Source organism: Podarcis liolepis (assembly GCF_965112155.1).
Source record: "Podarcis liolepis genome assembly, chromosome: 4".
Lineage (NCBI taxonomy): Eukaryota > Metazoa > Chordata > Lepidosauria > Squamata > Lacertidae > Podarcis > Podarcis liolepis.
In genome coordinates, this window is record NC_139558.1 from 30412774 (window position 1) to 30437868 (window position 25095).

The 25095-nt window shown below is 43.0% G+C and overlaps 1 protein-coding gene across 5 annotated transcripts in view; it reads right to left on the reverse strand.

Annotated features, from left to right (window-relative positions):
* Positions 1-25095, reverse strand: part of NCK2 (NCK adaptor protein 2) — a 70874-nt gene that overhangs the window by 15205 nt on the left and 30574 nt on the right. For 4 of the 5 annotated variants that reach the window (XM_083501569.1, XM_083501570.1, XM_083501572.1 and 1 more), the window contains one exon: positions 13349-13590. In XM_083501569.1, coding sequence (XP_083357695.1) covers positions 13349-13574 — 226 coding nt within the window. In that variant the 5' untranslated portion in view covers positions 13575-13590. Of the gene's footprint in view, positions 1-13348; positions 13591-13819; positions 14221-25095 lie in introns of those variants that run through there. The other variant, XM_083501573.1, reaches the window with a different exon arrangement.

Consider the following 25095-nt stretch of genomic DNA (forward strand, 5'->3'; position numbering starts at 1 on the left):
GCAGAAACAAAGCCCTATATTTAATTCATAGTAACTCCACTCAAGTTTCACCTTCCCTTTTCTCCACAGATTTCTTTTAAAACTAAGTTTGGGTGATGCCCCCCCCCCCCAGTTGGGGGCCCTTTCTCAATCCTGACAGGACTGAAGACAAATATAAACTCCATATTCCACAAAGCAACGTGTAACGTGCAGCTGAACTGCAAGCCCCGCTTTACAAATGTTCAAAGCCTCCAACTCTGCAAATGCAATTGTATCCAGAAAAAAGTGCATGCTTGCAGCTGAAAAGTGCATGGATGATTTTTGCATATTTTGCATATCTCTTGCTGAAGTATTTCCCATCTTTGGGGTAGCAAATAAAGTGTTATATGCTGACAATATTTTAACCAGAGTAATTCTACTACTCAGGAGTATAATTCCTCTGATGTATGGAAGTGAGAGCTGGACCATAAAGAAGGCTGATCGCCGAAGAATTGATGCTTCTGAATTATGGTGCTGGAGGAGACTCTTGAGAGTCCCATGGACCGCAAGAAGATCAAACCTCTCCATTCTTAAGGAAATCAGCCCTGAGTGCTCACTGGAAGGACAGATCCTGAAGCTGAGGCACCAATACTTTGGCCACCTCATGAGAAGAGAAGACTCCCTGGAAAAGACCCTGATGTTGGGAAAGATGGAGGGCACAAGGAGAAGGGGACGTCAGAGGACGAGATGGTTGGACAGTGTTCTTGAAGCTACAAACGTGAGTTTGACCAAACTGCGGGAGGCAGTGGAAGACAGGAGTGCCTGGCGTGCTCTGGTCCATGGGGTCACGAAGAGTCGGACACGACTAAACAACAACATAATTCCTCCCTCACCTCAGAAAAGAAATGGGCCAGTTGGCTCACACAGCTTTTATGGCAAAACATCAACTACTTAATGGAACACTTTTGAAATTGGAAGTTTCTGTTTTGCTCCCTTGTTAGACACATGTATAAGACAGGCACTTAAACAGGTCACTCACTTGCAACACTAAGTCTACAGTGCTACCCACCCTTACCACTGGTATACTTCTGAGTAAACATGGACACAATTATGCTCTAGGTTTCCTGAAGAAATAGACAGAAGTTACTGGACAGAACAGCTTTTCTATGCCATTTGGAAAAGTAAATGTCACTGCTATTTGGTTGACAATAGAAATGGTCATAATATGAACGATAAGAAGCAGAACACATCACTATTGTGTCCTATTTTTAACAGTTGATATCAGGAGTCGTCTTTTTGTCTCTGGTTAATGCTTTTACAGGGGAAAGTAGGGAATGACTCAAAGGGCATTTAATCCCTTTAAAGGCACAAGATGTCAATGGAATAGGTAGGTATGTCCAATTGTTATCCTTAAAAAAACCCCACCTTCAGTAACATCTTGAACTCTGCAGGGAGTGAAGGGCAAATAATACACAGACAGGATCAGGCTGAATTCTCCATGGTTTGTTTTGTCCTATGAAACCTATTTGAAACAGGATGAAATTGACAGGACTCTTTTTTTGAAGGGGGAGAGCTCCCACTAAGGAACTGGGATTACCAAGTCTAGCCCCCATTTTAAGAAGTGGTGCTCCGCATGTGGTAGCAAATCTTGTTTATCATGCCCAAAATAAAGTAGCCTGAGCTCCATAGGCAGAGAAGCGAGATGGCCCAATATTTCTCTGCTGCAGAAGAAATTTTCTCTCTTTTCTCCCCCTGAAATAGACATATCTTCCAGCAACCACTCCTTCATTCTATATTCTCCCCATGACTGAAAGCATTTTGCTAGCTTTGTTAAAAAAACAATTGGGAACAATTGTCCTAGGCTTGCTTGAATTATTAGGCTTACTTTATTTTACTATTTTAAACAAACAAAGATTAAAATGGAAAGAGAACTTGTGGTGCGTGAGGGAGAGCAGTTTCAATAGCAAGACCACTATTCCGAGCTTAGATGCAGAAAGAGAGAATTAGCTTATGTAACCTCAGTCAGGGAAAAGTCGCTTAGAAATTCTTCAAAAAGCTGTTTGCATATGGTATTCAGTATTTGACAGTTTATCATGCTACACTCCATAAATAGAATTGCGTGTTTTATATCAGGCAACCATAACTTCCAAAAATGTCATCATTAACTACCATACAGAGCGATCGAGAGACTGGCATGCTTAATTATCTCTTTATTATTTTCTGCAAGGCTTTTACTGCATCTGGTTGTAGGGGGCACAGGGACACACACACAAGAAACAAAGGCTGCAACAGGCAGAGGAGAAGTCCCAGATTTAACATGTTGCTATTTCTGTAAATCAGGCTGATTTAATGTCATATCACAACTTCATTGATCTAAAAGCAGATTCCCGCCTCACCTTCCATCGTTCACATAGCAGCTACAACACAACATTTAATGTTGCCCCCCCCCCCAGTCTAGAGCAGATGATGTTTTGGGATAAAGTTTGCTGTTGGATGATAGACAGATGGATAGATAACAAACTTTACAATTAAAGATCCTTAAGGCTATGATTGACTGTGATGGCTGCCACTGGTTTACAATTTCAATTCAGTGGAGGAGGGTCAAGATATTAACTGATATGCATGAAATTTCAGATATAGCTATATATAGTGTAGTAAGATAAGACCTTTGGAGCAGGCATTTAAAAAAAATAATTCTGAAGGGTCAAAAGTTCCAGAGCATCCAGAGTGTGGTGGAGTCTCCTTCTTTGGAGGTCTTTAAGCAGAGGCTTGACAACCGTATGTCAGGAGTGCTCTGATGGTGTTTCCTGCTTGGCAGGGGGTTGGACTCGATGGCCCTTGTGGTCTCTTCCAACTCTATGATTCTATGATCCCTACTAGGAACTGAGTCTTGCTGAACTCTGCAGGAATTTATTTCCGGGTAAATATGAAAGAGAATTTCAAAGTGTTATATTCCACATTTCCACCAAGTATAAGTCTCCAAGGCAGCCCACAACAAATAGGTGCAATCCATTACAACAAAATAAGAACCAGTGAATATAAACATAAAACAACAGCAGATCTAACAGCTGAACACCAAGTAAGCGAAACAAATAAACTAACTCCAATCAGATGCTGCCAAAGGTCAGGGCAAATAAACTTTTAGGTTGCAGCTAAAAGATAACAAATGAATGAATATATACCGTATTTTTCGCCCCATAAGACGCACCGGCCCATAAGACGCACCTAGTTTTTTGGGGGGGAAATAAAGGGAAAAAAATTTATTTCCCCCCCAGGTGCGCTGCGCTACACCAGGAGCTTGGGGCGTGTGGAGCTCAGCGCGCCCCAAGCTTCTGCGTGCCGGCAAGCAGTCCGCTAGCCCTGGGAGAGCCGTGGGGCTCTCCCAGGGCTAGCGGATCGCTGCGCTACACCAGGAGCTTGGGGCGTGCTGAGCTCAGCGCGCCCCAAGCTTCTGCGTGCGCGCAAGCAGTCCGCTAGCCTTGGGAGAGCCGCGGGGCTCTCCCAGGGCTAGCGGATCGCTGCGCTATACCAGGAGCTTGGAGCGTGCTGAGCGACAGGCTTCGGGCGACAGGCTTCAGGCTTCGTGCTTCGGGCGACAGGCTGCCGCTCCAACCCTCGCGCACCCGGTGGGACCTCCTGCCGGGTGCGCGAGGCTTGCAGACACTCGCCCGAAGCAGGGGGAGCCCTCCGGAGGGCTCCCCGTGCTTCGGGCGACAGGCTGCCGCCCCAAGCCTCGCGCACCCGGTGGGACCTCCTGCCGGGTGCGCGAGGCTTGCTGACACTCGCCCGAAGCAGGGGAAGCCCTCCGGAGGGCTCCCCGTGCTTCGGGCGACAGGCTGCCGCCCCAAGCCTCGCGCACCCGGTGGGACCTCCTGCCGGGCGCGCGAGGCTTGCAGGCATTCGCCCCATAAGACGCACCCCGATTTCCCCTTCATTTTTGGAGGGGAAAAAGTGTGTCTTATGGGGCGAAAAATACGGTAGTCTGCTTATAGTTTTTGTTTGGCATATGCCACCTGCATGTTAACTGAGTCGGTATCCTTATTCTCAGAAAAATCAAGCCAATTTTAGCTGCTGAAAATGGCAGCAGAATGGAGGGTGCACATGGGCACTCAAGATTATTTTCTAAATAGCTGTTATGAACTAAAGCTTTAAATACACATAAAGCATTAAGAGCATCACTGGTACAACCAGTTGACAATCGGAAGCAAAAATATAAGAATACAAAGGGTGAAATGAAGTGAAACAAAAACAAAACTTGACTGTACAGAGAAAATGAGTGTGTTGTAAATCTGACTCTTCCCAGCTTCAGTGAGGATTACACCACATTTCACACCTGTACACTTCCATTGTCATTAGTGATCTATAGGTGTTAAGTGTCAAGCGAAAAAGCATTTGGTACTCCTGCAACACAGAGGGCCAGGGTCAGACTTAGGTTATTTTGTTGACTCAGGTGAAGGAAAAGATGGTGTGTTTGCTTTAAGCATCCATATCTTGCTGTTCATCCCCTCATTATGCAAGAACATTTCCTAAGGTTCAGCAGTGTCACGAAGTCATCCTGACATCTGGCTTAATCATGGCATCTCTTTTGAGATCTCTACAGAAAGTAGCTCTTCAGAATTTATCTGTATGTACCACGCGTCACAAGCTCTATTTTGTTCATAGAAATATCTGTGACCTGTTATCTCTTTGCAAATGCAAAGCCAAAGCATGATTGAACAATTGAAGAACTCTTAATTTTTATTATGTTCACTTTGGTTTTGAATGAAGCGCAAACTATAACTGGTACAATTAACTAACCTTGGTCAATTAAGACTTCTTTCTCCAGACTCAGGACAGGAAAATTAGTGCCGATACAAAGGCCTTAATAACCTTTGTGTGCTTTTAGAACAAAATTATTCAATTTCCTCCCTTTACTTATGACTTTACTGATTTTTTATTGTTGGCTATCCAACAAAACCCCACACATATTCCCAGTTTTAGAGTGACAGAATCACACTATTTCCAAGTAACTAATTTCTTAATATTTCAATATTTTACATTTTGAAGTTATTGCAAATCCAATTTTACATTTTTTAAAAAAAGAAAAATTCATTTTTGATGCAGAAAGCGAAAGAACTTCATTTTAATTAGTAAACATTTTAAATAATGTCTATGTTTTAAACTTCATACAGCAGTAGCAGTTCCCACACTACGACAACCTGCCACACTTCGCTCCTATCTTAGAAGCAGCTTGATGTATGTAAACACAAAACTTTGACTGTCAAATAAAAATTACTGATTTCAAACCTTACTGGGAATTTCCCCCTTTCACCCATTTGCTCCTGTTCTTGGTTCCCAGGGAGAAATATGGCAATGTAAAGATCACTAGGAAATGAGGGAGTCTGAGGGAGTGGAAGGGGATTGTGTAGGTGCTGAAAAGATGCTTGTGCATAGTCAAGTGTCATGGGTTCCCACTGGCTGATAGATCTGTTATGGTGATGGAGTGCGTCTAGTAGAGCAATCATGGCTTCAGCAAGGCACTCCAAAATGCGACTCTGCCTCTGTAGCAAGGCAGCTCTCTTGGCAATGCACCGCCCAAAAGCAGCATCTGACTGCCTCATAGCTGTGTCCATCTGTTCACCAAACACTTGTACTGACATGCCTCATGCACCAGGTTGTAACTTGTCTGTTCCTGAAATCTGTGCTCAGCTTCACATTTGTCCAGCTCATAAAAAGAGCTCTGACCACCCTATTTCCTGCGTCTGCGGCAACATTTGCTAACCTCTTTGTGATCTGTACACAATCACAGTCTTCTTCCTGTTCCTCAGCCTTGCTGTCTTCTGTGCATTGGTTAATGGCACCTCTTCTAGCACTAACTCATGTTGCTTGTGTGTGATTCTTGCCTTATAAGTGTGGGGGAAGGGTGAGAAGGGAATTGTTAGAACTCTCTTTTCTCATGAGTTGGGTGTGAAGTTATGCTGGGAGAGTAAAGTTCAGTTGGGCTTAGGTGGGCTAGGAACACACTGGCAGTGGGTGTGTTGCCTCTTTGCTTGAAGTGGAGCCGGCAAGGCCAGACGTTTCCTGAACAGCGGCATCAGCTATAGTGACCATTTCTTTCTTCTACTCACGGCCTGAGAGCCTTAGTGAGTCACATGTTCCTGGGGCAGCTGGAGTCTGGTCTGGATGCAGTCATGGTACTGATCTGGGTCTATTCCACTGATGCTGGTCAAAGACACCGATGCCAAAAACCACAATATAGAGGACCACCCTAGGTTCCACTCCCAAGTGCTTGTGAGTGGTGACCTCCTTCCAAACATTCATTTTCTTCCAACAGTAGGTGGCACTGCAGTGGCAACTCCAGGAGCACATCTCCTTGTTGAGCCAGGCAGCAATTATATATCTTGGTGAGACCAATGTGCTAGTCTCTCTGCACATGTGGCAAGATTCAGAGATCAATGAACACTGAGTGCTCTTCAGATGACCAGAATTCTGCTCTTATTCTCTAGGATGCCATCTGCAGAGAGCCATGGACTTTCACGATGGCACATCTGCTGGTTCCTTTTTTGCCAGGGAGATGATATTATATCTCCCTGGGAAACAACAGGCCTGCGAGCCCTCCAACTGGAGAACAGCCTTTACCAAAGGTGTCGAAGGTTTTGAAGATGCTCAAACTCAGAACGAAAGGGAGAAACGTGCTAAGACGAAGGCACATCTGGCAAATCCTCACCGTGATCAACTCCCACCCGGAAACCTATGTCCCCACTGTGGAAGTGTGGATCCAGAATTGGTCTCCACAGTCACCTACGGACTCACCGTTAAAACTGTGTTTATGGAAGACAATCTTACTCGGCTACAAGTGATCGCCAAAGAAGGACTGTATCATTATCATCATCGCCATCATTTATATCCCACCTATTTTGCCAAAAACATGGTGTACATGCTTCTCCCCTTCCTCATTTAATCTCCACAACAACCCTGTGAGGTAGGGCTGAGAGGCAGGGGCTGTGCTGAAAGGTTTTCACTCTAATTCTACTACGGGTCTGGCAACTCCGTATCTAAAAGTATATACAGGACTGCACATGTTCCGCATTTTTAAAACTTTCTCAGTTTTATCCATGTGAATGCCTGGTTTTATTTCTTCCAGATGACTGCACATATAAATTGTTGCTACCATTTAATAAGGTTAAGTTGGAATATCATTATATCCTGTTCATTAAACTTCATTGCTTTGCTATTTATCCCTCTACGGATGTTAGTAAGAAGTAGAGAGCTATGCCTGCTTTAGGTTTTCCTCTCCTTGGCAGCATGGCACCTGCAATGCAAAGTTGTTTCTTGTGAGGATGGGGAGGTAGGGGTGGGTGGGGGGGAAGCTCGTTTCCAAGCAGAGTTAGGAGAAATTTCTTCAGGCAAAGCACCATTGAAAGTCACTTGGACTTGAGGGTGATTTTTGTTTCTACACTGTTCTTGCAGACATGCTGATGACATGCCATATTAGGACACGCCACAGTTCACAAACCAACAACAAACCATAGTCAATGGTTTGCATGAGACAAACCACAGTTGGGTAAAAACCAGCTGTGTGAACCAGCTCAACATCTTCATTCTGGTATATCACTCCATTTGACAATTGCTTACTAGAGATTTGTGTAATCTTTGCTTATCCTTTCCAGAGATAGAACTCGATGAATACATGTGTGTGAATCAGCAACTGATAGCTTATGATGCAGCAGCGCCATTAAAGACTATTGAAGAGAGGGCCTTCTCTGTGGCAGCCCCGAAATTGTGCACTTCCCTCCTCCTCACAGAGATGTGCTTGGCATCAACATTACGCAGTTTCCACCACAAGCTCTTTATCTGGCATTTTACACCATATCAATAGATAGGACCCACCCTACTCTTGTGAGTAATTCACTTCCAATTGTTTTAGCTCCATAAAGCTGGGTTAGCTCAATTGACTCTTATTCTCAGGGTTGTGGGTTTGAGCCCCACATTGGCCAAACAGATTCCTAGATTGCATAGGGTTGGGCTAGATGACACATGTGGTCCCTTCCAATGCTACAATTCTATGATATTGTAATTTAAGCAACTGTAACACCCCCATCTTTGGACCCCAAAGTGAATGGTGGGGTTGTTGCTGTTGTTATGCTTGAGGAACAAATTTTAGAAATAAGCAAATGAATTACTGCATGCTGCACGTATTGACTGATATCTATCTATCTATCCATGCATGCATGCAATTTAATAATGCCAGTATCTAGTGATGACATCCAGTGTGAAGCAGCTCTCAAAATCAATTGGAAAACAAGAACCCTGATTTATTTCTGTACCTGAAACCAGATATCAGAACCGTTTCTTCTGGACACCTTGGAAACAGGCCCACAAAACCAATCGACCAATAAAAATAAATGGGTGATTTTGAACTGAAAAGGGCTTATAAACTGTGTACAAAATGGAGGACCCTCAAATTTAAGGCTGTAGGCTCAAGAGTTGTTTGTAAACATTTGGTCACAATCCTATTAACTCCAGACAGAATGGCCATGCAAACCAAGACTTTAAAAGGGGCGAGTACACATAACAGAATAAAAAAGCCCTTTTGGGAAGGGTATAGTTTAGTGAAAGTCCTCAGACAACAAAGCCAACATCTGAACAAATGCTACATTTCCTTTGGTGGTGAAATGGGGGGTGGGGTGGGGGTGGGCACCTGAGGCATTCTGGCTGCTAACAAAAGCACGTTGCTTCAAAAAAGGAAATAACTGACAGTTTCCAGCAAACTTTCAAACAAACAGGAAGCTAAGTGAAAAAAGAAAAAAAAAAGAAAAAACCAAGCGACAGGCATACGGCGTATTTAGCTTCAAACAATCATAAAACTGTTAAGACAAGAACTGTGAATATCTGTGCTACCAAATCCAAATATTGCTGAAATAATGGCCATACTCAGTGTATTGGTGCATTTAAGTGCTTTTAAAAGGCAGGGACATCCTCAACAAAGACTCCACAGCAACAATTAGAAACAAATTCTGGACAAAAATATAAAAATATATATTTCCAAAGTGTTTCAGGTACAGTTAATTGTTGTGTTTTACTGTCACAACATCTGACAAAACCTACAGTCAAGATTTCAGAGTGCTGAAAGCCAGGAACAATTTTCACTGACACTATCTGGCTTTCAAAATTCATATCAAGCAATTCATGCCCTCATGAACTCAAGGCTCTAAATATATTTTGAGCAAGGCTGAAGCTAGTGATAAATGTGGTGGGCCTTCTAACCAGAGAGGTCATTGCGAGCACACAGTATTGGCACGCTGAAACTCTGGCTTCCAGGCACAATTCATGAAACTTAGATTTGACCTATAAAGCATTTAGACCTAAATGGCAAGTGTACATAAAGAGGAGCTTTCCATGGCTGACCTACCAATTACAGAATTCGCTCCCCTAGAAGCTAAACCTATCTTGAATGTGGCTGAGCTGGATGGAGACAGTGAAGTGGGCAGGAACACAGGTCAGTGGATGGAGCCTTGCCATGTTCATCATTCCTTCTGTCTTGCTGCCCCTCTTCACATTTCTTAAAGACGCAAATACATGTGATCCATTAGGATCTCCATTTTATAAAAAAACACAACCCAAGGAATTTATTAAGAACCAAATAAGACCTTAACATGGTAGGGACTGCAGGAAGAGATTAAACCTTCCCTCACTTCATGGTCTTCCTTCTGCCAGCTATTAACTGACATGGGGGGAAGGGGGGGGGGAAAGATTGGCATCTTTCGCCAGTGCCAATCCAATTCAGGGACCAAGCAGCCATTATTCATTAAAAAAGAAAAAGAAAACATCACATCTATTAGGTAAAGGTGAAGGGACCCCTGACCATTGGGTCCGACTCTGGGGTTGCAGCGCTCAACTCGCTCTATAGGCTGAGGGAGCCGGCATACAGCTTCCGGGTCATGTGAGTAGCATGACCAAGCTGCTTCTGGCGAACCAGAGCAGTGCACGGAAACGCCGTTTACCTTCCCGCTGGAGCAGTACCTATTTATCTACTTGCACTTTGACGTGCTTTTGAACTGCTAGGTTGGCAGGAGCAGGGATCGAGCAACGGGAGCTCACCCCGTCGCTGGGATTCGAACTGCCGACCTTCTGATCAGCAAGTCCTAGGCTCTGTGGTTTAACCTACAGCGCCACCCGCGTCCCATCACATCTATTAAGATAAGGTAAAATTTCACTTTTTATTTTTTTGAAATTATCATTCCCAATTCATTGAATGAGACATCTAAAATTGATGAAGCCATGGTTTATAAATAATTTGTATGTTGCTTGGATGAATACACAGTACTCTTTTTGGTGCTATATCTTATCAGTTTACATACACATGCTTTGGTGAGCATTGGGATAAATGTGCCTTTTAATTTTTTTTGGTCAAATTTTCCGGAAATGAACTGAGAGTGAAAAAGGAAAAGAAGCTATGTTGTTATAAAGAGGTAAACAAATCTTCGCTATTGGGCAAATGCTGTTAATTCCGGCATTTGCTCGGTTTTTCTGTTTAAACAACTATCAGCAACTACAACCAAAACACCAAACAGCACAATGTGTTCTGTTACATCAGCATCTAATTACACATCAGAACCATGTGTCTGAAGCCTTACTGCCTTCAAAGATATACAGCCTCATTTTCATTAAAAGGAACATGAAGTCAAGACCTTTGATTGACAAGGCACTGATCACACTTCACGCAAGACACTCTAACCTAAAAAAACCACGTCTCTGTTCTGATACAAAGTCACACTCGGTTGCTCATCTGCAATGGAGTTCTCATCCAGGCCCTGTTGGGCTGTGTGCATGAACATTTTGAGGTGGGCAGGATCTGTATCCCCATTCCAGATTAATAGTTACCTACTGCTAGGGCTAGAGATGGATCATGATGTGGTTTTTGTCTCACTATCAACAGGCAAAATTAAGCTGGTTCACTGAAATACCAGGCAGGGGCATAGTGGGTGGGAATGATATCTTAACTGGTAAAAACTCTTGCTTTGTGTCATCAAAAGGACACTTTTTAAACATATATTTTTATTGGTAGATGCTGGGGCATGCTGAATTCTTACAGGGAAGATAGGGGCACCATCTTGACAGGATCGTATGCACATGAACGTTTAAGGCTGGCTAGTGAAGGACCCTGTGTGAGAGGCAGGTAAGGGAAGATTCCCTAAGGTGAGGGGGCTGGGAGAAGAAAGAAAAGCTCTCAGGTGAGAGGTTCCACCCACTTCTGAGTGAGAAAAGGATTGAGATCTACCTTGGAGTGAGGGCCTTCTTTTTTTCTTTGCTCTTCTTTGTTTTTGCTTTCAATTTAGGTTAGTTTTTTTATTGGATTGTATGATGAAAAGATTCGATTAAATTTATTGGGGGAACTAGGAAAACTTATTGTCATTACCCCAGCATCATTATCCTGTCTACTTTTCCATTCTGCCAATCACAGCCAATTATGTGAAGTGGAAGAGGAGGAACACGGCAAAATGGTATCAGGAAACTGCGTAAGTTTGGCAACTCAGTCTAGTACATTTAAAGCAAGCAATGAGTTGCATCATAAGTAAGAAATCCCATATGAGAGAGAAAAAGACTATGTGCTTCTGGTACATATTTGCAAATAATCACATGAAATGTACCACCTCTCCCACCACAGATTTGCATTTCTGCTCACTCATGTAAAGATAAAAAATTAGGTCTCCAGTAGGCAGTAACTGAATTCGGCAAAGGACAAAACATAGCAGCAACTAAATGGTAGTAATAAATATAGAAACATGGAGAGGAAGGAACACACAAACAAAAGGTATAGGATTATAAAAGACAGGGAAACGGGCATCACTTAGAGGAGTGATTTTCAACAGGCATCACTTAGAAGAGTGATTTCGCCTTGAAGGCTGGTCAGAGGTGCTGCAACACTGGCCCCTGTCTCTCTTTCCTTTCCTCCCTCTTATGTCTCTGCCTCTCAACTATGGTCGTGGGGAGAAGTTCAGAGACCAGGGGTGGCAGCAGCGGCTGCCTAGAAGGTTCTCAAGGAGAGGAGGCTGAGGAAACCCTCCACAAGGGAGGGTGTTCAAAAAAGGGTGAGGGGTTGCCAGCTCTGCAGGCAAGGAGTGACATAACTGGGCTCCTGAGCCCCACAGGGGTGCCAGAGAAAGAATGTACCGTATTTTTCGCTCTATAAGATGCACCAGACCACAAGACGCACCTAGTTTTTGGAGGAGGAAAACAAGAAAAAAAAATCTGAATCTCAGAAGCCAGAACAGCAAGAGGGATCGCTGCGCAGTGAAAGCATCAATCCCTCTTGCTGTTCTGGCTTCTGGGATAGCTGCGCAACTTGCATTCGCTCCATAAGACGCACACACATTTCCCCTTACTTTTTAGGAGGGAAAAAGTGAGTCTTATAGAGCAAAAAATACGGTAGTTGGTCAAGGGAGTCATGGACTCCAAAAAGGTTGAAAACCTCTGACTCAGAGACACAGTATTTATCCTCAAAGTACAAAGCAAGAACTGCTCGGCTTCTTTGACGATCACATAAAATTGAGCAAATGCCACTTATGGTTAAAGTAGAACGAAGAGCATAACATGAGAATTTTAAGGAAAGACATTCCCAATGTAGCAATTGGAGATCATTCAACTCTCGCCATCGCTTTGGTACAAGACTAGAGAAAATTCAGCATGCTATAAAACAAAGCCCAGGAGCCCACACAGAGGTAGCTGAGGTAGAGATAGAGTGGTATTCAAGGAAGTTCAACTCAGGAGTAGACTCACTGAATGTAATGAGCACACCTAAGATAGAATAGACCCACTGACATTAATGGGCCCAAGTATAACTTAGTCCAATACCACTCAAAAGTTTCAGACGAGTCTAACAAATTGAAAGTTACCATGAAAGGAGACCAATCCAGCTAAAAACAGGATCACCAGTCATTCTTCTTTAATCAGTGAACTCCCCATGATAAATTAAAAAATAAAGGCCATTAAGAGACATGTAAAAGCTTTTGTAAATTTCACAACAACTGCCCATGTCCACGACTCAACACAAGTATACCAACAAAAAACACAATCCAAAGTGTTGGCGCTACCAGTACACGTGACATATTTTAAAGTCTTTATTTTTGTAGGGAAAAACAGGGAGTGTGGTGTGTGCATTCTTACGAAAATCTGATAAACAGATTAAGGACAAAAGAAAAATTTCTCTCTACTTGCATTTCCTCTTGATAATACAAAAATAGCTTCTTACAAAAACAAATTCTCTGCTGCTTAAAATTATGAACTCCGAATTAAGAGCAAATATCCACACTCCTTTTCATATGCAATGCTGACATGATGTTCGCCCTACAGGCGTTTTAACATAATTGGTTTCTGAAAAGAATTAATGCAAGACTCCAAAAGGACTTACCCAATGTGTCTTTCAGATTTTTAACCAAGGAACCCTTCTTCAAGCTGTTCTTCCTCTCAACATAATTTGATGGCACATATCCTGTTTTGTTGGCTGCGTTTCTTACCCTCCACCATGTTTTGGAATCATCTAACAGCCAGAGGCGTTCATTCTTCTTTATGTCAAGTTCTTGGTCCTGTTGTGCAGTGTAATCCCACTTTGCTATAACAATAACTTCTTCTGTCATCTTTCATGGAGTCCCTCTGTCATGAAACAAATACATTCATTGAAAAACTGCACATACTCCTCCGTTTCACCATTGAAGATTGAAAACATAGAGCAAGCTTTAAAAAGTAAGAACATCCTTGCAGAGCAGAAACGCTACGTTTCTGATGCAGCACTAAACCACATTCCAGATCACCCCCTCACCCTTTTTCTGACCCACTTCCAACAACTTTGTGTGCATGTGGCACAGTTTAAGCAGAAGTTTACCTTGCTACCACACAGGTTGACTACTTCATGATCCTGCCTCAAGGTTTCATCACACTGCATCCAATTTGTTGGGCTGCAATTCATTGCAGGTGCTGGAAGTTTAGTTTCATTTTAGAGGAGATGAGATTATAAGCTTCAGGAGGATGTGAAGATTAGAATCAAGACAATGAGATGCAGAGTGAAAGGAAATACAACTTAAGAAGGGCAAAACCAGTCATTTTTGTTTTAATGGAACTCCCATAATATACTACTTGAAATCTAACCTGAACAATGAGTGTGGATGAAATATTTTGCTGAACTTCTCTAATATGATTGCCCATCCTTTACTGTCCACTGCTTGAATGAACCTGTTGTCATTCTTGGGTAAGTTTTAATTGGTTGCTAATGTTCCTTTTTAAAACAATACAAAGACTTAAAATGCTCCAGAATTACTATCCTGATCCAAAATCCAAAATTTTGTTTGTTTTCTTTTTTTTCAAATTTTGACAAAGTAATCATCATCAATCAATAATAATAAAAATGTGTACCCCACCACCGAGACCATTCCATTGTTACTATCCAACCTCCCAAAATTTCAACACCTCTTGTGATGGTTTGACCCCTTTCCATTTCAACAGTACAAATTCTACAAACACCCTCCATATCTCCTCAAAATCATTTCTCCTGCATATTCCCCATTTGCCTTAATAGCACATGTTAATTTATCATTAATAGCTATATCCCACGCCTCTTTATACCATTCTTCCATTTTATATTCTGCTTGCCCCTTCCACTTCCTAGCTATAATAATTCGTGCAGCTGTCAATAAATCTGTGAGCAAGTCCTTCATAGCCTGTAAACCTTCCGCCCCATCGTAAATTGATAATAGTGCTACCTCTGGACTTTTGGTCAGCTTTAACCCAGTGATTTCTTTTGTTTGTTTTCTTTCATCTGAGAAGGAACACATAAACCACAAGAGTCGAGAGTGCCAATGAGCACATAGAAATCCCCATCCCATTCATGTGACAATTGGTTTTCCCCAGCTAGGATAGCTCATTACAATTTCTTTACTATACAGCTAGTTAGCATGTAGAACCTTTGACCCTCGCCCTCTCTCAGAATTCTGCACTCCTAATAGTCTACTGAAAAAACAATGCAAAATATTTATGCAACCTGAAATGGGCTTTTAAAATGAGGTGATGCAACTCAATGCAAGGGCTTATAAGGTCTCCAAAAGAGCCCCAAAGAAACAAATACTAACTGCTACTAGAAGAGCATATGGCAAAGAAAGAGGAAACAAGAGGCAGGTAAAGATGGGGAGGTGTTTGGAGCAAAGAAATTGATTTAAGGATTAGTGTTTAGGATATTGTTCATAGGCTATAAAAGGTCATAGCAAGAGGCATATGCAAATAACAAACACCCTCGCACACACTTTCTTTTCATGCAGACAGCCGTCCATGTTGGTTCATTAGGGGATAAATCCAAATCCAACTGTAACATGCCTTTATTAGGACCAGATAAAACATTCAAGCAGCAGGCATGGTTCATCTTCGTAAGAAAATAACCTTCTACCGCCATGATGGTACGTCATTTGTGGGGAATTCAACAGGCCCGCTAACCACCAAAACACATCACACAATTGGCTTCTGTTGACTCTATGCACCTAAAATTAATATCCAGTTTCGCTTATAGTCCTTTTGCTCTGTCGTGCAATGTACTATTGCTGTGTAATAAATGCCAGAGGAAGATCTAACTGTGGAGTTAGTAACTGTGGAGTTAGTAACTGTGGAGTCATTCCACGTCATGTCAACACGATCATGTCACCCACCATCTTGGATTTTGGTTGAAGGAAGCCCCCTTAAATTTTTTCCCTTCTATCTCATCCTCTTATTGAGCTCTGTGTAAAATTTCAAAGAGATCTGATCATTGGTTATGGAGGGCGTGGGAATGTACATGTACCAAGGGTCTCAAGAGGGACAGACAATGTAGATTTCATGAAATTTTGAAGTGCTATAAAATTAAAACCGTTTAAGATAGAGGGGAAAAAACGTTAGGGGGTTTCTTTCAACCATAAGGGAAGGGTGTACACCAAGTTTCATCAAAAATCTGAGACGGTGGGTGATGAAACTCTTGTTTTTTGCATTGATTTGATGTGGAATGACCCTGTGACTTATCTTTTCAAAAGCAGAACAGATGTACTCAGCTCGCCTCTGCCTCATACGGGTTTTGGTGCCACTCAGTAATGGTCTGTAAATCTGCAGGCACCTCCTCAATTAAATCTTAATGTATTAACGAATTGCAGAAATGGGCTCCCTATCACCCCCCCAGCGACATCAGCCGGCCCCCCATTCCTGCTTTCCTGACAAAAAGTTTTAACGGACTCAGTAACACCTTGCATTTCAACATAGCAGCAACAAAACTATCTGCTCAGTGAAGGAATGGATTGCAGAACAGCAGACAAAACAGCTGTACTCTAGCTAAAATGACTGTTCTAGTTTTTAGGGTTTCTTCCATGGGAGTTACGCAGAGCTAACACACAGTAATCACAAAATAGTCAAAGCACAGGTCAATAAAATGACCTGGCCACAGGGAGATTACAATTGTGCCTGCTCTGGATCCTCTTACTGTCAATACACATTTAGATTAATTTAAATTATTCTGAACATGGGAAGCTGAAATTCTCCCATTAACAACTACACTGTCAGCATGAACAGTTGCTAGGTTGTCCCCTGTAAGGGCATCCACTCACACAACCAAAACAAACTTAACACTATAACCAAAACCAAAAGCACTTTGCATATTTTAAAACAAAACTTTTTTAAAAGAAAACAAGTTGCAGTGTAACATAGCACTCTCAGTTGAACCAAAGACACATAATTGTTAACCTGAGCAGTCAGCCACATTTGGTCACTGCCAGAATTTTGTGATGGGACTCTGGTGGTGCTGTGGTCTAAACCAGAGAGCCTAGGGCTTACCGATCAGAAGATTGGCGGTTTGAATCCCCGTGACGGGAAAGCATGTCAAAGTGCAAGTAGATAAATAGGTACCACTCTGGCAGGATGGTAAACGGTGTTTCCATGCGCTACTCTGGTTTGCCAGAAGTGGCTTAGTCATGCTGACCACATGACCTGGAAGTTGTCTGCGGACAAACACCGGCTCCCTTGGCCTATGGAGCGAGATGAGTGCTGCAACCCCATAGTCATCCGCGACCGGACCTAATGGTCAGGGGCACCTTTACCTTTAGAATTTTGTGATGGGAAGAGTGCCTAGTCTCCAACATTATTCTCAGCTTTGAAGGTGCTTGCAGAATCAATCCACAAGCTCCTTTTTTGTGTGGCCCCATACAATTGCTGTGCCACCACATTATGGACCAAACATATCTGTGGACATATTCACTTCGACCTGATCTAGCAGAGATCCTGATCTGAACAAGCAAGAGTGTAGTGCAGAAACACAGAGACTATATACTACATGGATGGTAAAGCGATGTTAATGCTTTGCTGCTGCTAAAGCAAAGTGACTGGGCAAAATCATATAATTGTAGAGTTGGAAGAGATCCTGAGGATCATTGAGTCCAACTGTCTGCAATGCAGGAATATGCAGCTGTTCCCTTACAGGAATCAAACCTACAAGGATAAGGTCCCAAATTTCCAGGTGATGCTAGTATTATTCATTTCTGGAAAAGGCACTCAGCTTTGAATGTCTACTTAGGCATATCAGCACATAATTTTTTTTTTTAGTTAAAGGCACAGTTATTAAGTTATGCAAAAACAGGCCAACTCCCACCATGACTTGGTGAAACATGCCACTAGCTCCCTCTTAACAGAATTTCAAATATGGATGCTCCCACCACATAGGACTGAGCAATCTGCAAAACAAGTCCCCCCCCCAAAACAGTTTGTTGACCCAGATTAAAGCAGAGCAGGATCTATTCAAAACTATGGTTTGAGTTACGAGAACGGTAGCAGAGAAATAGGTCAGAAGTCAGCTAGCAGAGTTGGAGGAGCCTAAGTTAAACATCAAGACACACCTGCAAACACTCATCCCTTTTTTCAATGTTGCCCTATAATCCTCTCCACTGGTATGATATGTCTTTTGGCATGCCACCACATCACTATTAAGATACAGCTTTTTGATCTGTCGCTGGAGCAATGGAGGGGGTTACAGCAGAGACAAGAAAATCAAAAGACAACATGCACACAAGCTTTGTCTTCGTGCATTTGAACTGGGTATACATTACAAATATTTAGCATCCGATATACTGTAATATCCCCCACCATATTAGCAGCAATTTGCATATGGATTTTAGGAATATGAACTTCATTTACTCTCTTTTAATGTAAATACATCGAGAAAGGTCTACAATTGCAACAGATAAAATTTAGACAGGATTATATTATCCCTCACCTTTACAATTCTTCCACAGTTAGATACCATTCTAAGACTAAAAATTCCCACAAATGTGCCACCCCTTTTACAGTAACATGGTTGGACATACCGTGTCAAGTATCTTAACCCTGTTCACATTGTTCCCCTGAAATGCAGGTGTTGGGTATGTAAAAGCCTGCTCTTTTATCAAAGTGTGCAATGCAATGCACACACAGCAAGCAGCCACTCTAACTTACATATCCTTTGTTTACAGGAAACCTCAAGTTATGGGCCACCTCAAAAGCTAAATATGCAGTTTCCTTACAAGACGAAAGGGTGTTGCACACACCACTACTGGCACAGGAGCTGTACATGTACATTGCACATATGTGGTTTTAAAACAGTATTGCAAAATGCATTCTGTACATCATATTGTTCAGCCTTAAATCTGTTGTTAATCATGAAATGATTAATCACAGAATGATTTTAATTTTTTTGGTATTCTGATGCATGACCAGAGTGAAAAGGGAGGGGGAATCTGACTGCAGTACCTTCTTGTCCGTATTTGGCCCAGTTTTAACAGAAAAACTAACCAAACCTTATAACAGTTAACATAAACCCAGCTCACACAAACACACGACTGCATCACCAGCTGTCCTTTCCTTGGCCAAAATGCATGGTTTCTGCCCATGAGTTGTAGGACGGCAGCGAGGAATGAAAGTTTAAAAGCACTCTGAAAAAATAGGTGTGCTGGAGGTCAATGAGAAGGCAAGACAGATTCCATCAAGATGACAAAAACAAATGGGGTTTTTTTTGGAGGCAGTGAAGATGTTTTAAAGCAGTAACAAAAATACACTCCTGTACAGTCCAAAACAACAAAAAGCTCCCCTATCCCTTCCAGCTAATTATCTGCAAAATCAACAACATGCCACCTAGAATACACATTGTTCTGGTGCTCTGTTTGAAGCGTTAACTGTACAATTGATATCAGTCAAATTTAAACTTGAAGTCTCCTGCAATATGCTATTGTTCAAAGAAAGCTTAGAATCACAGAATTGTAGAGTTGGAAGGGACCCTCATCTGAGAGCCAGTGTGGTGCAGTGGTTAAGAGCGGTAGACTCGTAATCTGGGGAACTGGGTTCGCGTCTCCGCTCCTCCACGTGCAGCTGCTGGGTGACCTTGGGCCAGTCACACTTCTCTGAAGTCTCTCAGCCTCACTCATCTCACAGAGTGTTTGTTGTGGAGGAGGAAGGGAAAGGAGAATGTTAGCCGCTTTGAGACTCAAATCCAAACTCCTCTTCTTCTTCTAGTGCAGCCCCATGCAATGCAGGAATACGCAGCTCTCCCTTACATGGGTCGAACTTGCAATCTTGGTGTTATTAGCACCATGCTCTAACCAAGTGAGCTATCCAGCTGACTTTAGCCTAGAAAAGAACTCTTCTTCTTCTCTGGCGACCACTGTAGCCGCGTAAGATTGTCTTCCATGAACACGGTCTTAACAGTGAATCCATAAGTGACTGCGGAGGCCAATTCTGGATCGAAATGTTTTATGCAAGCTACTTGCAGGTCAGGGCTCACGGCCAACTCCCTTTTCTACTTGTTGCACCACTCCTCCTTCAACCCCACTCAACTATACTACCACTTATCCCACTAGTCTCAGCCTCCAAGGCCATCCTAGGAGTCTGTCCTGACTCAAGATGAACCATGCACAGCGCAGACTGGCAGTCTCAAAAGCCCCATCGTTCAGCCCGGACGCTGAGGTGCAGTGCCGAGGGCCTTCTGGTGGTTCCCTTGCTACAAGAAGTGAGTTTATATGGAACCAGGCAGAGGGCCTTCTCGGTAGTGGCGCCCGCCCTGTGGAACGCCCTCCCAGCAGATGTCAAGGCAAAAAACAACTATTTTACCTTTAAAATACAACTGAAGATGCCCTGTTTAGGGAAGTTTTTAATGTCTGACGCTGCATAGTTTTTAATATTCAGTTGGAAGCCACACAGAGTGGCTGGGGAAACCCAGCCAGATGGGCGGGGTATAAATAATAAATTATCATCATTATTATACACACATGCAATGTTCTCATTCTCCCAACTTCTGCCACTTCCCAAGTCTCCCCAAGTTCTAGCACTGGCTCAAAGGACAGGTGGGTGAACAAACTGAGAATGCAGCTTCCACAGTGCTACCTTGTATTAAAGGAGGCAGTGTTACAGAAAGGGCACACAGTTCTGTTTCCTGCTACAGGAGCAACACTGCTATGGCATCTGAGCATAACTTGCAGGGAACCTGTTCAGTGCTAAACTACAAAGGCTGTTGTGGCTTTTTAAAAGGAAGAATGCATGAATACTGATTAACCAGATGTTCCTTGTCAAAATTATCACAGCTGGGAGAAAAAAAATGTCACTGATAAATATCAAACTGCCAAAAAAAGCAACCACAAGCGCCTAATATATGCTTATATTCTCAGGCAGGAAAAAGAAACCCTCCTAGAAACTTTGAAACTTTGTATCTTCTGAAGAGACAATGAAATGCCACTTAATAACACACACACACACACACACACACACACAAATATGCTACAAGATACAACTTTATCCCAATTAGAAAAGATGTTTCTATATCTTCAACTTATTTCTATGAGTGATAATTCAACTAAGTCATGCTGTCGTTCTGGCCAGTAGAATTCTGTATCAATTTATTTTCAGTTCTAATTGAAGATTCTGGTATTAGTCTTTAAAGTCCTAAGTGTGGGTCGAGGTTATCAAAACAACCACCTGCACCTGTATGAACCTCCCTGAGCTTTTAAGGTGCCTGGCTCCCTGCTTAGAGGTGTGATATTGACAAGCATTAAAGGACAAAGCCTTTTCTGTGGTGACCCCATATCCTTGGAATCATCCCCCCCCCCCCGAAAAAAAAGAAAATACACATGGCATCTTCTTTGTTAGTCTTTAGGAGAGACTGGGAGACTTTTGTAGTTGTTGCTCAAGTCTTATTTTGGGTAATTTTATGGTGCTGTACTTTAATTATAGTTTTTACTGCTGCTGCTGCTGCTATTTTAATTTTGTTTCTGCAAGCAGCTTTGAGACCCAGATGAGGTAGTTTTAAAAACAAATAAATGATTTGGAGTCTTTAGTATATTGTTATTTATTACTGCCATTTAAGGAAAGATAACCTTAAAGCTGGGCGAGAAACCCAACCAGGCATGTCTAGCTAGTAAACATGTGAACAAATTTAACAACTGCCATACCCTGACAATTGTAAAAACCTGTGACCTGTGACCTTGTGTCACTGGAGGAACTGTTGCAGAATGAAACTATTGAAAATGAGATTCTAAATTAGTTTATACGAAACACTAGAAGAATCCTTCAGGAGTGACCTGCCCAAACCAGGAACCTGTGACTACTGTCCACAGACTTGCCGCTGTGATATCTTGCAACTACAATGGAGTCCTACCCTCAGTTCCTTTGTGCCAACAACCTGCTGCTTGAACTGGCTCTTATGGCGCATGCTAGAGTGTGGCAACCAAGAACAGCTCTCGTTGAGGGGAAACCACTGCCCATCTGGACAACGATGCCTCTACTACAGCTGCCATGTTGACAACACAAAGCAGCAGCCCACCACTAAACAAAGCATTGTAATGCACTGACAAACACAAAAGAGAACGTCAAATGGAGGCCTAGGCAATTGATCTGCCCCTGCACAAAGTACAATTCCGAAGGGAGAAATAGGCAACACCATCAGTATACACGCACCAATATAAAGAGCCAGAAAAGATTCACAAAAGAACAAATGAGATTCTCCTTCAGTTTATGGTAAGGAAGGGTGTAAATGGCACGCTCAGGACAAGGGACTGTTGTCCTGTTGGAGATGAGTGCAAGCTCTGCCACTGCCAACACCATGGGTAGGCAAACTAAGGCCCTGGGGCTGGATCCGGCCTAATCACCTTCTAAATCCAGCCCATGGAGAGTCCCGGAATCAGCATGTTTTTACATGAGTAGAATGTGTCCTTTTATTTAAAATGCATCTCTGAGTAATTTGTGGGGCATAGGAATTCATTCATTCCCTCCCCCCCCCCAAAAAAAATAGTCCGGCCCCCCACAATGTCTGAGGGACAGCAGACCGGCCTCCTGCTGAAAAAGTTTGCTGATCCCCGAACACCCTACTGTTCTCTCCCTCCTGCTGCCCTCTCCTCCTTTTTGTAGGCATCCTCATTATTCCATCCCTCTCCCCTTGCTTTTAACACCCTCCCCCAAATAATAACAGCAGCTCTGCTAGTTATTTTTCTGTTTTCCGAGTGGGTCCTTCCTCAGTGAGGCATTCTGGGTGAAACAGCCTGCAAAGGGCTTGTAACCATCACCACCGTTTACTGCAGCAGTAAGAGAAGAGTGCCCCAAATTAAATATAATATTTGAATGTTATTCTGGAGACCGTTGGGAGGAGGAGGAAAAAAAGAAGAATGGGGTTGTTGGCTGCAATGTTGCAGCTGCAGTCTGCTGCACCAGTGCAACCCCCAGTACAGTCATATCTCGTAAGTCGAACACCTCGTGAGTCTAACATTTTGGCTCCCGAATGCCAAAGTGATTGTTCTGGTTTGCGGACATTCTTTGGAACCCAAATGTCTGTCGTGGCTTCCAATTGGCTGCAGGAACTTCCTGCAGCCAATCGGAAGCCACGGCTTGGTTCTCGAATGTATTCGAAATACAGTCGTACCTCGGAAGGCAAAGGCTGAAGATTACTATCTAATATGAAAAGGGAATACCGTATGCTCAACAGGCCTGAGAAAGCCTGCTTGCTTAAGTCCACAGTACGAAAGTCTAGCACTAGGAGCAACAGAATTCACACAGCCTTTCTAAGAGCAGGATGGGAAAGGATCGGAAAACGTGTGAGTGTGGCATGTAAAACACAAAACTACTCTGCAAATTTGTAAGAACAGACCAGCAATTTGGAACATGAAAAGCACTGTGATATAGGCTGCCATAGGGCCACCACTACTAATCACCTGCGTGAACGACGTAAATATTAAATCACATTTATCAAAGAAGAGTTACCAAGGAAGCTTATCTAGCTGCAATACCAATAAACAGCATTTTCAATTACTTATGTTGCAGTAAAGCAATAATGTGGAAGACAGTAATACACCATTCCACGGTTATCGCACCAGGGCTACGCCTCCCATCGTCCCCTTCCAGGTTCATGAACAACTGTTTACATTCGAGTGCTGAGCAAGGGCACCGTCTAAAAGATTGCAACCATGTGAAAGGCATTGGCTTTTTACCATTACATATTGCAGGTAAAGGGACCCCTGACCATTAAGTCCAGTCGCGGATGACTCTGGGGTTGCGGCGCTCATCTCACTTTACTAGCCGAGGGAGCAGACGTTTGTCCGCAGACAGTTTTTCTGGGTGATGTGGCCAGCATGACTAAGCCACTTCTGACGAAACCAGAGCAGCACACGGAAACGCAGTTTACCTTCCCGCCACAGTGGTACCTATTTATCTACTTGCACTGGTTTGCTTTCAAACTTCTAGGTTGGCAGGAGCAGGGATGGAGCAACGGGAGCTCACCCCCTCGCGGTGATTCAAACCTCCAACCTTCCGATCAGGCACCACAAAATGAATCCCCCTAAATTCATGGGTTATTTATACCAGATCTAGGGTTTCCCAAAGCAGCACCCATGGGCAGCACAGCACCCAATGCCCCCTGGGTGCCCATCAAAGCCCTCTGACCCTTCGGACGAAAAATAAAAAGAAATGTTTTCAGTTGCTGCCTACTTTCATTTACCTTGAAGAGCAGCAGGCTGGGCTGGCTGGGGGAAAAAAGGAGAAGGCTCCAAGCTGCCCCACCTTCTTCCCAGATAGCCAGCTGCTGTTTCCTTTCTTGGAAAAGAAAGGGTCAAAAGGCGTTGGGGTGGCAAGGAGAGAGGGGAAAAAGAAACCGATATGCTCCACCTTGTATCCTTCCTCCAAATCTCTTCAGATAGGACCCTGCCACTGGGGAATGAATGGGAGGCAGTAGGATGCAAAATGAGTGCTGAGCCTGGGGGGGGGGCGGTTCTTTTTGGAGTTTTTCTTTGCGTTTTGCCTCTCTTACTGAATTCTGGAGTAGGCATGTGGGTCTTGGCCTCTTTTTTTTGTTTTGAAGTTGGGGGGGGTTCCCTGTTTTGGGGGAGGGGGTTGCACTCATTTTCTCTGGGAAGTTATTTGTTCTCTGGGACCAGATAGGCCCTCCAAGCAGTCATCTTGTTGTGGTTGGAAAACTGCCCCGTGCACACCGATTTATGGCGGTGCTCACAACAGTTCTGCCGATTTCCAAACGTGCCCACAGTCCCAAAAAAGACCCACAAAAGAAGAAGCACAGAATAGCATGGGAGACATGAAAAGCGTGAACTTGGATGAAGATAGCTATGGCTCCTTAGCACGAGGCATGGGAGAGAAGGAGAGATTCTTCTGCTGAGTTTTAAGGGAGCAGGAAGATTTAGATTACAAGAAGGAAAATTTTACGTTCCAGTTCCCCAGTTCCAGTGCCAGCCCACATCTGTCTACTTTAAATAATGAGCCTTCAGGGCATAAAATTACCTCTTTTACATAACACCGTAAACTCCTAGGACTGGCTTGTTCCAAAATTAAAAGGTTTTCTCTCTTTCTCTTCTATTTTAAGTATTGGAGTATTTCTTCTTTTCTTTCTTCTGCTTTATCTTCAAATATTCAACAAATGTTACTTTAAAAAATATTTCAAGAGGTCTCTCTCTTAAAGACTAGCTGACTTTTAGAAGACATCTGAAGGCAGCTCTGTTTAGGGAAGTTTTTAAAGTTTGATTGTTTTATCGTATTTTTAATATTCTGTTGGGAGCTGTCCAGAGTGGCTGGGGAAGCCTAGCCAGATGGGCAGCGTATAAATAATAAATTATTATTATTATTATTACTTTAGGCACCCCAACC